General features: G+C 35.9%; 1 protein-coding gene across 2 annotated transcripts in view; it reads left to right on the top strand.

Annotated features, from left to right (window-relative positions):
- Positions 1-441: 441 nt before the first annotated feature.
- The window catches only part of Khc-73 (Kinesin heavy chain 73), a 300,519-nt gene continuing 286,524 nt past the window's right edge, over positions 442-14,436 (top strand). For both annotated transcript variants that reach the window (XM_089106523.1, XM_089106524.1), the window contains exon 1: positions 442-845. In XM_089106523.1, coding sequence (XP_088962649.1) covers positions 797-845 — 49 coding nt within the window. In that variant the 5' untranslated portion in view covers positions 442-796. The remainder of the gene's footprint in view (positions 846-14,436) is intronic.

The raw sequence follows: 14,436 nt of genomic DNA, 5'->3' as shown, positions 1-14,436 counted from the left end.
CCACTGAGAATGGTCTTTACGGGCCATACCTACCTCGTGGCCACCGCTACCGAGTGGGCTTAAATTGCATCTCTCCAGCAGACCTCTCCTATGGCGTGTCACTGGGCCCTAACACAGTGACGAATTTTTTGCCATCATTGACCCGGAGCACAACAGATCCAGTATGGACCTTAATTTGCTCCGAAGTGCGAATTAAGGTAATTAAGGTAATGAATTTTAATATTTAAAAATTTTGTAAAAAGTATAATTTTCGCATAGAAATTTGAAACCGTAACAGTTCGGTTAGCGAAAATGGGCCCGCAGTTTCTTCAAAAAAGGGAATATAAAATTTGGGGCAATTTTCTTTGGCGCAATCTAGTTTTTTCTCCGTGATTCTTTTCAGTAAACTTTAGCAACAGTGCAACTGTCAATATTTTGCAGAAATTCTAAAAAAAGGAAATATGTCCAGTTAAAGTGTATTTAATAAGTGTGAGGGCACAACTGCTGTAATTGTGTCATTATTTGTTTTTAATTTTCAGAAAAAAAGTCTGGATAGAAATTCTTTACTGTGAAATAAACTTGCCTCCCTGGGCAAGAGATTTTGTCAATAGCCTAGACTATTTCTATTTTTTGCAAGATTATCATTTCAAAATAGCCTGGCTTGCTACATAAAGTTGATGAGATTGGCATAGAAAGTATAACTGCCACAAAGTGTATCTATAAATGAAATTAAAAGTGACTGATTTTGACTAGCCCAGGTCCTTAAGCTACATATTAATTTTAAGGCCTACTTGTATTGTGCTAAATCAAGTAGCCTATGGATAAGATTCAAGTTGCTATTAGGGTTCGACCCTTGAATAGAAGAGGTAAGATTACTTTACCATAAGTTTTAAGCTAGCCTAGTCTAGACTAGCCTATATGGTGATCTATCTAACCAGATAACAATATACTTGGGTCTAAGATAATTTACAAGAATGTCACTAAGAAGAGTTAGCTAATAGGCTTAGTCAATGAGCTCTTCTAACAGAAACACTATAGTTTAGGCTAATAACAAAAGAGAATACAGGCTACCAATTGATTACCCAATCAAAACTTTTCAAATATAATGGATGCCAGTGTGACAATATGCCCCTCCCCCCTTGCCTAATGCTTCCAGATATAGCCCTTAATACTAAAGACCATCTATCCATTCTTTTTCATTGCTTTCATTGTCATATCTCCATATTATTAGGCTAGGCATTTCATTTTTAGGTAAATATCTACCAAATCATATTGTTGACTTATGCATAAAGTGAAATACCACTTGATGCCTTTTTTTTATGCTGATTACAAATATAATAATCATTTCTATCAGAAATGAATTTCAGCCCCCCTATATATGCCAATTCAGGGTATATATTTCTACATTTTGGCAAATTTTGTTTCTGATGTAAATGAGAGGTAAGTTTAAACTTTACCCCACCCCCCTAATGTAGAAATATATACCCTGAATTGGCATATATAGGGGCTGAAATTCATTTCTGATAGAAATGATTATTATATTTGTAATCAGCATAAAAAAGGTATTCAGTGGTATATTCACTTTATGCATAAGTCAATAATATGATTTGGTTGATATTTACCCATTTTTACCCTGGTCATTAAGCTAAAAGTAATTCAAATCATTACAAAAGAATAAGAACAGCTTGATAAATATATTATTTATAGGTTAAGACCCAGGGCACATTTGAAGGAAATTCTATAGAAAACTAAATATTTCTTAGCATACAATAGCAAAGGAACTTCTGTAGGCCTGCTATAATTTTGAGACAAGTCATTCTGACAAAGTAAGTCAAACCCCCACAAATTTTGGAACAGCATGTCCAGCAGGGATCATTATTGAAGATCAATAAAATACCTAGTTACAGACAATATGAACAGAGTCACCACCACCCAAAGTATAGGAAGATTTGCCATCAGTAATTTTCCTGATTTTTGATCAGCAAACCTGACTACTTCCTCTCCATATTTAAACCACAGTATCTTAAAACAAATGACCCATATTGTTATTGCAACTACCATTGTCAAAAAATGATTAAAGCTTTCAAACTAATAATCTTCAGGTCTTAAAAAGATCCTTCCCTGCCTGCTAAAAGAGATAGACAAAATTCCAAAAGTCACAGACATATAAGCCTAACATCTGCTGCTACAAAAGTCCTCGAGAGGATAGTTAACAATATGCCTCTGCAACACTTTGCTTAAAGTGGTATCATCTCTAACAAGTAACACACTTTTCTACCAGGAAAATGTGTAGAAACTTACTCATTTGACACTTATGAGCAGATCACCCAGTTGCTGGGCAAAGGCCTTCTAATAGATCTAATACTTTCAGACCTAGTAAAAGCATTTGACAAGATCTACACAATTGGCCTCACTCCAAGTTAACAACAGTAGGAATAAACCTAGAGTTGATAGATTAGCTTGTTGACTTCATGGCTGGTAGGAAACAAATTACCTTACCTCAAACTCCAGTGGTCACTAAGATATGGTGGTGCTGAAAAGCTATGGTACAACTCTTTAATATGGATGGCATATAACCTTCTTGTAGGCAAGCATCTTTGCCTGCTGGAGTGGCTTATTGCTAAAAGAGAGAGGATATGATTTTGACATTCAAGCTGCCCAGTCATAAAAAACATCCCAAATAATTTTCAATGAAATATCTCTTCAAGAACCAGAGGACATGATAAAAACTTTTTGAGAAGCATGCCAACTTGAGGTTGATTAGAAAATTATTTTCAAGCTAATTATAATCTTGCTAAATCCAAAGTGGTGTTGCTCAGGGAACTGTACTTGGGCCAGTATTGTTTCTTTTCTATGTTAATAATATGATACACAATTTCAGCAACCACCTAAATCTCTATAATCATGACTCAAAAACATCTGATGTCTTAAAGTTCCATGAAGATTCTGTAGCCTAGTAATGTTTTTCCAAAACAAATTTCAGATAAAACAATCAGCAATAAACAAGTAGAATCTTCCTGAAGCTATGCCAGGTACTTGTGAGACTTTGGAGCCTATCTTGCAGGTCTCTTTTATGCTCCAAAGTGTAAATTAAGATAATTCAGGTAAAAAGTATCATAAATAAGCCTACTGACATCTTGCTGCTAAAGTTACACTGCTTTACTTTAGACCTGAGAGATCAGTACACAGCCCACTTAATATTTTCCCATTCTTTCATTTTTTACAATAGCAAACATTAACATTTTAAAATTAGGATCCCATTCAATTGACAAAGAAAAGAGTAGTGCCATTATCAAATATATTGAGAATACATAAAGCAGTTTCTATTTGAATCTATAAAGTATTAACAAAGACTCATATCCATTAGGCTAGAAATTATGGGTAGAATTCAGCCCAAAACAAAGCAAAACTACATTCTTTTCAAATAGTGTGGTATCACTTTGGAATTCTCTGAGTGAAAAAAACTATCTGTTGCTTTTTCATTTATCAGCACATTCAAGAAAGGTATGGATGCTGATTGGTCTAGTATACCATGGACACTAGACTGAGAAGCTCCAAAATCTTTACTGAAAGTAGTAGATAGTGCTTGTCAAGGTGACACCAATTATCATTGTGGAGATTTTTTTTAGCCAATCCTGTATTTAATTTGCTTAATTTTGGTGTGACAATCATCATATATGGCTGTGTAAACAGATGCCTTTGCCCATCAATGGGGGGGGGGGGGGTATGGGTGAGTTAAAGCAATATATGATTAAAAATGAGGTGAAGTATTTATGGCTGTTTTTAAGTAGTTTTCAGAATTCTTTAAGATTTTATTCAAACACACATCTGGTCTTAACCTTTACTTATCTTAAAATGAATGAGAATTGAATGAAGCATATGCATAGGATTTTTAGGAAATTTCTGCATATTATAAAATACAATATATATTATTATAGTGATTTTTGACAGTTTTGTATATAGCCTAGAGCAGAATATGGCCCTATTTGGAAGGGATAGGGTAGATTGTCACAACCACAACTATTATATTTGGAAACATATATATTTATATCTGGGTCTCAATTAGAGAATAGTACTATTGAGTTTTTTTTATATTGACCCCAAGGGCTACAATGTTACTCAGGGAATTTTCCTGGGGGAGAGAGGGGCAAGTTCTACAAAGACTTTTGGGTAATTGTGAGGGTTTTAAAATACTGCTTCCCAATGTGGGAGGTTGGGCTTGCCCACTGTTTATTGAAGGTCTGTGGTAGCCTATACTGACCATACATAGGTAGCTTTTTAAGCTAATATTTACCCTTTATCTATTAAGTAACACTGGGTTTATTTAAAAAAAAAAATATACATCATCGATTCCCTGAAGCATGCTTGTGCGGGAGAAAACCCTCTTAATAAATAAAAAAACCAATAAACCAAAAAAAAAAAATAGAGAAAAAAAAAACATAATTAGAGCTCAACTTACCGGATCCGAAAACCAACGAACCTCCAAACAACACCCAACAAAATAATAATAATTATAATCATATTCAGCTGCAACTAAACCCTCCTCAAAAACATAATCTTAAGTGGCGTGGAATAATCCATTCAAAATATACACATCAAAACAATGGTTCTTTAGCGACTTACAAAAATCCTGCAAACCCCCAACATTCCTCAAATCCTCTGGCAAACTCCCAAACTAATGGAACAACATGGCAAATTGAAAACCTAGACGTGACCATAGCTGGTCTTTGCACCAACTGAGAAGATTGTGTCAACTGATCGTGAATAGTAGATGCAAGACTAAACATTCCTGAAAAACATGATGGTAACTCCGAAGCTAAATATTCAAACATAAACAGAGCATTATAGAATACACATATTCCTGCCAACGGTAGAATTTTATACTCGCAGTAAAGATGCCTCACCAATACAGATAGGTCAATTTGATTACCATAAAGAACTCTAATTGCCATATTCTGTGTTACGCAGAGCGGATGGAGGTGAGTTACGAATGTTTTCGACCAAACCATACAACAGTAAATGAGATATGGGTGAATCATAGAAAAATACAACATTCTCAGAATTTCACATGGACAAAGATACCTAAGTTTACGCATAATACCAATATTACAAGACAATTTGCTGCTAACAGATGCAATATGGTCTTTAAAACTAAGGCTTTCATCAATTATAACACCAAGGTATCTAGTACTAGTAGATCTTACAATAGTATGGTGCCCCACTTCTATCCTATTAATCCATGGATAATGTCCAGTAATTCTACCATAAATCAAAAAATTCGACTTATTATGATTCAGTTTCAGTTTATTTACTCGCATCCAGTTTTCAATTAAAGAAATACCTTGATTCAATATAGTCATCAACTCATTTTCAGTTCTAGCAGCTACAGTAAAATGGGCATCATCAGCAAAACATGGTAGAATTCCTTTAGTACCGTAAGTATCAAGGTCTAAAGAACAAGACACATTACTTGAAGCTCTACAAAGGTCATTAATATAAACCAAATACAACAAAGGGCCCAAAACGGAACCCTGGGGTACTCCAATCAAAATATATTCAATTTTAGATGTAACTCCATCCATCACGACACACTGAGTCCTTCCACTAAGAAAACTAACTATCACATTTAAAAAAATCACTACGTATACCACTACTATATAGCTTTTGAACTAGTATATCATGATCAACAGAGTCAAATGCTTTAGTAATATCCAAAAATATCGAAGCTATCTTCAGACCCTTGTCTAAAGCATCATTAATAAAAATTGTTAAAAACAAAACTCCATGCTCTGTAGAATGATGACTCCTAAACCCAAACTGACTAGAACTAAAAAATTGTCTTTTCTCGAAAAAACTTACCATCCTACTCTTTCTTTTCTCCCATCCTACCATCCTATACTTTACATACTTACCATCCTACTCGCATCTTTTTTCTGAATAAAATAGGCATATATTAAACTTTGTGCTTTATAAGTATTTTCTTTTTTCAGCATTGCCAGTAGTTCATTGGTGGTAAATTACAAAATTGTTTTATTTCAACAAAATTGATTCAAAACAACTTGCAACCTGCAAACATTGCTTTTTAGCAGCAAAATTAAACAAAAGAAAACATGCTACTGCATTGTAATATGCTATCCATTGTAAACACACTTGACCAGTCTATCATATTATGATTTAATAGTTTAGTTTAAACTCTAGCACAAAAAGCATAAATAAGTTCAACCAAGCAATGTGAACCTAAGTCTAGTAATTACAACAGGTGTAGGCAAATCCTCACCTTACTTCCTCTAGTACCTCTAGAGGGACATAAGGCATCAATGAGGAGCTTCCTCCCTTAAGTGTACTGCTTTGATGGATATCCTCTCATTCTGGGATGAGACTCATCTGAAAGGCTCTTCTGTTATGTTTGTACATTAAGTAGAGAAGTTTCTTGGTGACATATACCTTCCAGCTGCCAGTAGAGGAGCAATTTTGTAAGTGTGATTTTCCATGCAGAAAATGTGTCCTGGGTATTGCCATCTTTGTTGTCTCACAAAATTGCCAGTGTAAGTGCAGATTTCACTGTTGCTGACACTTCTTTCCGGCAGTATGATGGTTTTTCCTGGTCAGAGGTCAACATCGGGTATTTCATAGGGTGAGATATCCAGTAGCCAGCCAGCTAATCACTACTTGAACAGTTAAACCCCTATAAAATATTGATTATACAACCTGGAAACCAGATTGTTTTACCAGTGGATTTGTCTAAATTATCCTAATATGTAGCTTATGTTATTAGCTTGAATATTTTAACCATCTGCAATACTATGAATTTTAATTACTCTGATAGTCAAGTTTGGAGTCTAATCATAGGCACACAGTTTAGGCAGGAGCTAAACATGGAAAATGGTGTTCAATCTTGGACATAGGTTCTTAAAATTAAAACAAAGTGCAAAGAATTGTTTTGGGTTCCTAACTGACTGACCATATCTCAAACAGTAAGCTGTACAAAAAAATAAGGTTCCATCCTGCTTTCTATGGGTATAATGAGAGAAAGATTGAGATGGCTAGGGCACATTCAGGAGATGAAGGATGACAAATTGTCCTTGTTGGCTAACTGCCTAGGGCCAAACAAAAAGCAGGTTGTCTCCAAATGGGGTGAGAGGTTATAAGGAAAAACTTAGGGCAAATGGGAACTTCTTGGGAGGGTGTGAAGAGGGATACTTTGAGAGAAGCATGTCTAACTGTATTAACCTCAGGTGGCTTAGTGCTGCAGTGGGGTGTTAGTTGTAATTCAGACGCTTCAAACTGGACTTATTAGGAGTTTCAGAAAGTCATATTCCAGGGTTAGGAAGCATGAAATTAAGTGACATAGAATATACTGAATAAGTATTCAGGCAGGAAAGATGGAGTGCACAGGCATGAAGTAGGGCTCATGATGAATAAGGAAGCTGCCAAGTCTTGTTTAGGTTTAGAAGTCATTAATAATAGAATGCTAGTTGCTCATTTTATAACTAAAAAGTGCAGGATATCAGTCAGAGTAGTATATGCCACAGTAGAACCAACTAATAGAGATAGTAGTGACTCAGATGAATTTAATTTACAGCTACAGGAACTAATAGATATGGTCCCACGTAGAAATACAATATTTTCAGTAGGGATTTTAATGCCCAGGTTTGGTAGAAATAGGGAAAGATGGTATCCTAGCCTTGGTGAATTTGGTGTATGAAAAGAAAACAGTAATAAAATATATTTATTCACTAAAATAGCTGGAGCTGAAATGAGCAAGTCAGAGTAGTAAAAAGAATACACAAAACAAGGGTCAAAAACAAATAAACAGTAACACAAAAATTTAAAGCTTTAAGTCCTAAAAAATAAAACTTTCAAAAGAGCTGGTGCTTTGAAATTGGCCTCTTATCAGTAATATTCTTGGGGGCCTTATACTTCAGAATTGGGGTAATGTACACATTTTAAAAATACTAGGGAGAACACCATTAATAAAAGATTGGTTAAAAACTGCCATTAAAGGAGTTGATAAAAGATCAGCACACTCAATAATCAATTTAATTTGTATCTCGGCTGAGTAATTAGATTTACAAGAATCAGGTGCCTTCAGTATTTTAGCAAATGAACTAATCTGTAGGATACGGATATTTGAAATTGAGTTATTAGCTGGTAAGATTGTTAGTTGCAGATGAATTCTGCAAAGTTGATTAAAAAAAATTGTTAACCTCACTAATAGCAGAGGTTTTTCATCATTATCTCTCACTTCAACTTTCACTTTTTTACTGATAATGTTCTGAACTGCTTAGATTATGCTGATGATTTAAGCATCTTAGATGAAAATGTTAGCAAAATGAATGAATTTTTAGAGGTTTTGGAAGATCATGGTGCAAGAATATGCTTAAAAATTAATGTGAAGAAGACTAGGAATAAGTGAAGGTGAAGAGGCAATGCTGGGTAAGGAGATGATCAATCACGTGGACAGCTTCACTTACCTAGGTAGTATTATTGGCAAAGCCTTTGGGCGCAGTGAAGATGTCATAAGTAGAATAGCCAAGGCCCAGGGTGTTTTGACAGTTGAAAAATTCGGAAAAAATGGTAAGATAAGAATATTGGAATCTACAGTGATAACAGTTTTCAAGTAAATTTCTGAAGCGTTGCTGCTCCAAAAAACAGAAGAGGATTTGTTTGATGTTTTCCAGAGAAATTGCCTATGAATTGTTTTGGGTACTGGACTGACTGACTGTATATAAAAAAATAAACTTTACAAAAATTGTGGTTCAATCCTGCTTTCTAGGGCTATAATGAGAGAAAGGATGAAATGGCTAGGACACATTCTGTAGATAAAGAATGACAGATTGCCAAAGATCGTTTTTGTCAGCCAACTGCCTAGGGCCAAAATAAAACAGGCTGTTTTTGAATGGGATAAGAAGATGTCAGAAAGAAAGATTTAAGGGAAAAGTGTAAAGAAGGAGACTTTGAATAGATTATGATGAAGAAGCATGCGTATCTGTGCGGGCCTCAGGCAGCTTGATGCTGCAGTGATTTGTTAGTAGCAGTAGTAATATATCCAAGATTAGGTCCCACTGTCCGTGTTTATGAAACATACCTTTAATTGTAGCAATTAATTACCTTTAATTGAAATATTTGTCCAAGTTTAGGCACCATCCAATTACTAGGTTTATTTCCGTAAAAAAGCTCAGAATTAAAACTGAACATTGTTCTAGAACAGCCTGTCTTTCACATTCTACAAGTATACTGTGAGTCTTCAGACCAGTAGGAGCTATCGAAGTGCTATGTTGGGCCATTTGTATGTGTGGTTTTTTTCAGAACTATTATTGAAAGTTATTGTACTTGTTAGTACTTAAAGTAGTTGCACTCCTATGGGTCTACTGCTAATTTGTCATAGCTTTAGTCTTTGGGGCATTGATTTGTATTTTCAACTGTTCAGCTTTCTTTGCAAGTTTGTTCAGGAATATCTTATCAGATACCCTACATCATTGAGGAAGTTGATGTTCTGAATTCCATCTCCATTTATTGGTCTAAGATTTAATATAAAACTTGGACCAAGTGACAGGAAACTGCCTTGCCTGATCCACCTCATTACTTTGAAGTAGCACATGTTGCTATAAATCTCTAAGTAAATGGCGACTTGTAGTTGGAACACTTACTGTATCAAGCAGTTCGTAGTAAAGAACTGTAAGTAAGGAGTGACGCAGCTCAATAGTAACCGAAACTCTAAAAAACGCAATTTGATACCGATAAATCATAGGCAGCTCAATCGCGGTGCCCAAGTAAAGAACAATGTTGGCACAATGTATTATTTTTTTTCCATACCAGGGCACTTCTTATCAAAGGAGTTGTTACAGAAACTTCGAAAAGGGCTCATTTGATTGGAAATTGGAGTGGCTAGTGCCCTTTTTAATATTTGAAAGTGATTGGAGGGCAAGTAGCCCCCCACGCCTCTCATTCACCTCAACACATCCACTCAAACTGTTGAGGTATCTATTTTGTTCAGCGTAATTGATTTCCCGATAGACAATATGTTTTTGAGGGGGACAGTCCCCCTCAACCCTCAGGGGCAGGGTTTTAAGTTATGCCTTGGGGGCATATAAGAACGATGTTGGCTCAATGTATTATTTATTATTATTTTCCTTTAGACCAGGGGACTTAGTATCGAAGAAGTTGTCGTAGAAATTACAATAAGGGCTTATTCAGTTGGGAATTGGAGTGGCTTCTGCCGCCTTAAGTAATCATGTGGAATTGGCTCGTAACTAAAAGCCCGTCTACGCTCATAAATACTCGAAACACTTCCAATCAAAATTTGAGATAACCATTTTTTCAGCATATTAGCTCACCGAATAGAAATTATGTTTTTGACGAGGACACTCTCCCACAGCCTTCAGGACAAGGGTTGTAAGCTATGCCCTGGGGGCATATGAGGTTTTTATAGAAGGCGTTGTTGTAGAGACTTCAAAAAAGGCTCATTCGACTGGAAATTCAAAGGGCTAGAGCCCTTTTTAATAGTCAAAAGTACTTGGAGCGCAACTAACCCCCCTCTCACGCCCACCTTTTCCCCAAACACATCCAATCAAAATTTTTAGATAGCCATTTTATTCAACGTAGTTTTAAGTTATGAAAATTAGTTATTCGAGGATTTCACCCCCCCCCCCCCAACAGCCCTCAGAGCAAGGGTTGTAAGTTATGCCCTGGGGGCGTATAAGGTTTTCATAGAACGCGTTGTCATACAAACTTCAAAAAGGGCTCATTTGATTGGAAATTGAAATGGCTAGTGTCCTTTTTAATAATCGAAAGTGATTGGAAGGCAACTAACACCCCTTCCATGGCCACCATTTCCCCAAACACATCCAATCAAAATTTGGAGATAGTCATTTTGTTCCACACAGTTTCAAGTTCAGGAAATTATACCTTTGAGCAGGACACTCCTCCCACAGTCTTCTGGGCAACGGTTGTAAGTTGTGCCCTGTGGGCTTATAAGTTTTTATTGAAATCTTTGTCGTAGAAACTTGAAAAAGGGCTCATTCGATTGGAAATTCTAAGGTCTAGGCTAGTGCCCTTTTTAATAGTCAAAAGTGACTTGAGGGCAACTAACCCCCCTCTCTTGTCTCCCTTTTCCCCAAACACATCCAATCAAAATTTTGAGAGAGCCTTTTTGTTCAGCGTAGTTGATTTCCAGATAGAAAATATGTTTTTGAGGAGGACACCCCCACAGCCCTCAGGGCAAGGTTTGTAAGTTTTGCCCTGGGGGCATATAAGGTTTTTATAGAAAGCGTTGTCGTAGGAACTTGAAAAAGGGCTCATTCGATTGGGAATTCAAAGGGCTAGTGCCCTTTTTAATGGTCGAAAGTGAATTGAGGGCAACTAACCCCCCTTTGACGCCCACCGATTCCCCAAACACATCCAATCAAAATTTTTAGATAGCGATTTTATTCAACGTAGTTGAACGTTTTGGAAATTAGGTCTTTAAGGATGACAACCCCTCCCCCCACATCCCTCAGGGATAGGGTTGTAAGTTATGCCATGGGGGCAAATAAGGTTTTTATTGAAAGCGCTGTCATAGAAACTTCACATTCAATTGGAAATTGAAAGGGCTAGTGCCTTTTTTAATAGATGAAAATGATTGGAGAGCGACTAACACCGCCTCTCACGCCCACCATTTAAAACATATCCAATCAAAATTTTGAGATATCCATTTTGTTCAACGTAGTTGAAAATTCTGGAAATTAGGTCTTTTAGGATGATAACTCCCTCAGAGCCCTCAGTGTAAGTTAGCCCTCAGTAAGGTTGTAAGTTATGCCCTGGGGGTATATATGGTTTATATAGAAAGTAGTTGTAAAAATTTCAAAAAGGGCTTATTTGATTGGAAATTAAAATTGCGTTTCTAAATACTTTAAAGTGATCGGACTGTAATTAACCCCTCTCTCACGCCCACCATTTCCCCAAGAACATTCAATCAAAGTTTAGAGATAGCCATTTTGTTCAACGTTGTTGAAAGTTATGGAAATTATGTATTTAAGGATGACAAACCCCCCAGAGCCCCCAGGGCAAAGGTTGTAAGTTATACCCTGAGGGCATATAAGGTTTTTATAGATAGCGTTGTCGTAAAAACTTCAAAAAGGGCTCACTCAATTGGAAATTAAGAGGGCTAGTGCCCTTTTTAATAGTCGAAAGTGATTGGAGGGTAACTACCCCCTTCTCACGCCCACCATTCCCCCAAACACATCCAATCAAAATTTTGAGGTAGCCATTTTGTTCAACGTAGTAGAAAGTTCTGGAAATTAGGTTTTTGAGGATGACAACCCCCCGCCCTCAGGGCAAGGATTGTAAGTTATGCCCTAGTGGCATATAAGGTTATTATTGAAAGCGTTGCTGTAGAAACTTCAAAAAGGCTCATTTGATTGGAAATTAAAAGAGCTAGTGCCTTTTTTAACAGTTGAAAGTGATTGGAGAGCGACTAACGCCCTATCCAATCAAAATTTCGAGATAGCCATTTTGTTTAACGTAGTTGAAAATTCTGGAAATTAGGTCTTAGAGGATGACAAACACCCTAACAGCCCTTTGGGTATGGGTTGTAACTTATGCCCTGGGGGTATATAAGTTGTTTATAGAAATCGTTGTTGTAGAAACTCAAAAAGGGCTCATTCAATTGGAAATTGAAAGGCCTAATGCCCTTTTTGATAGTCGAAAGTGATTGGAAGGCTTGACATTTTTATAGTAAGGATCGATGTCTATATAATGTATTATTTATTTTTTTTGTTGTTGTTGTTTAGACCAGGACCCTTCGTATCGAAGGAGTTGTCGTAGGAACTTCGAAAAGGGATTATTCGATTGAAAATAGAAAGGGCTGATGCCCTTTTGAATAGTTGAAAGTGATTTGAGAGCAACTAGTCCCCCTCCCACGCCCAGCCTCCCATTTTCTCATTATGTTTAAAAACTAGATGTTGCCTTAAGATTAAACCAAAACGCACTGTGTTAATGCTAATTCCCAATAAGGCATCTCGGCAGTATCCTAAGAACGACTAAGGGTATTATGTTTAAACTTTTGGGGCTACTTCTGCTCTTAAAATTTAAGCAAATCAAAATAGCGTAAGTGTATCCAAGCTATCAAAGAAAGTAAACAGTTTTTTTTGCGAATGGTATCAAGTTTTCCATTTCAGGTCATCTAGAGGAGGTATGAATAGGAGGTATTAAACACTACTATTTGTGTCCAGATTTTTAAAAGGGTGAATGTTGTTAAACATTGCTGAAAATTTTTCTCCAGCATACCAATAGCAGGCCAAACTATAAAGTGTTATAAAAAAGAAAAGATTTAGAGTATTATTTTCTTTTTCCCTGAAAAGACTATGTCAATATAAATAGGTTTTAAGGCCACAAAATAAGTTTTTCAAAGAAAAGTAAAGAACTCCATTAAACAAAAAATAAGCAAAAATAAAATCAGATAATCTACCAAACGTGAAACTACCACAAATCAGATCGATACATAAATGAAACCCAAAACGAACAGAAATTACAATAAATAACCGAGTCAAACTCAGAACGAGCAGAAATTAACATATGTTGGGTTCAAAACCCCTATGCCTTCCCAAGGCCAGAACATAATTTGCACTTTACTGAAAAAAATGCAAATGAATGCGCATTGCCAGTTTAATCTATATACTTATATATAGTAATCCAAATGTTAATATTTTTTGATTTATTAAAGTTATAAAAGTTAAAACATTAATTTTTTTTTTGTAAACTGCAAATTATATTCTGGCCTTGGCATGTGAGTTTTGAGCCCAACATATGTTAATTTCTTCTCGTTTTTCACATATAGTACTAACATGTCATCCACAAATATTCTGATAGACCTTAAATATTCCTTGTCATCCACAAATATTCCTTCCAGACAAAATGTTCCTTCTATTTTCCTGTGCAACTCATTTTATTCTGACACCACACCAAAGGAATATCTCTTCTACATATAGCATCCAAATATTATGTTGAAGGTTATGAGGCACAAAGTTAAAATAGAAAATTGTAGAATCTGATAGCCTGAGCAGGCGTCTTGCTTGATTTCTTTGTTTTCAAATGTTTTGAGTTATGCCCAGGTCCACTCATATACATGACAAATTGCGACAACTAGGGAAAGTGTGAGACTGTCACGAATTTTTAAAAAGTTTCCCATGTAATACGGGATCCTTGTGCTATCTTTTTTCTTACCATCCCAGTTTCATCAGTATACATGGATTGAGCAGTTCTGTCATGGATTGAGCAGTTTAGTTCTGTTATGTATTTATCATTATTTTTTGGGTTTCTTTTATCTTACTTTCAAAAAATATAATGCTAGAGCTCTGTTTTTTAGGAACCATGTGCTCTCTGAACTTTGATCAAATATTTCTTTAATTTTTTTTTATCTGCTTATGTGAGCCCAAATGCACTGAACATTCTTTGCCCTATAGAACCAACCCATATGAG

Source organism: Artemia sp. Qi Xiang Cuo, chromosome 21 (assembly GCF_049724085.1).
Source record: "Artemia sp. Qi Xiang Cuo chromosome 21, ASM4972408v1, whole genome shotgun sequence".
In the NCBI taxonomy this organism is placed as follows: domain Eukaryota; kingdom Metazoa; phylum Arthropoda; class Branchiopoda; order Anostraca; family Artemiidae; genus Artemia; species Artemia sp. Qi Xiang Cuo.
The sequence above is the reverse complement of the archived record's forward strand: the minus strand, read 5'-3'. Positions and strand labels throughout refer to the sequence as shown.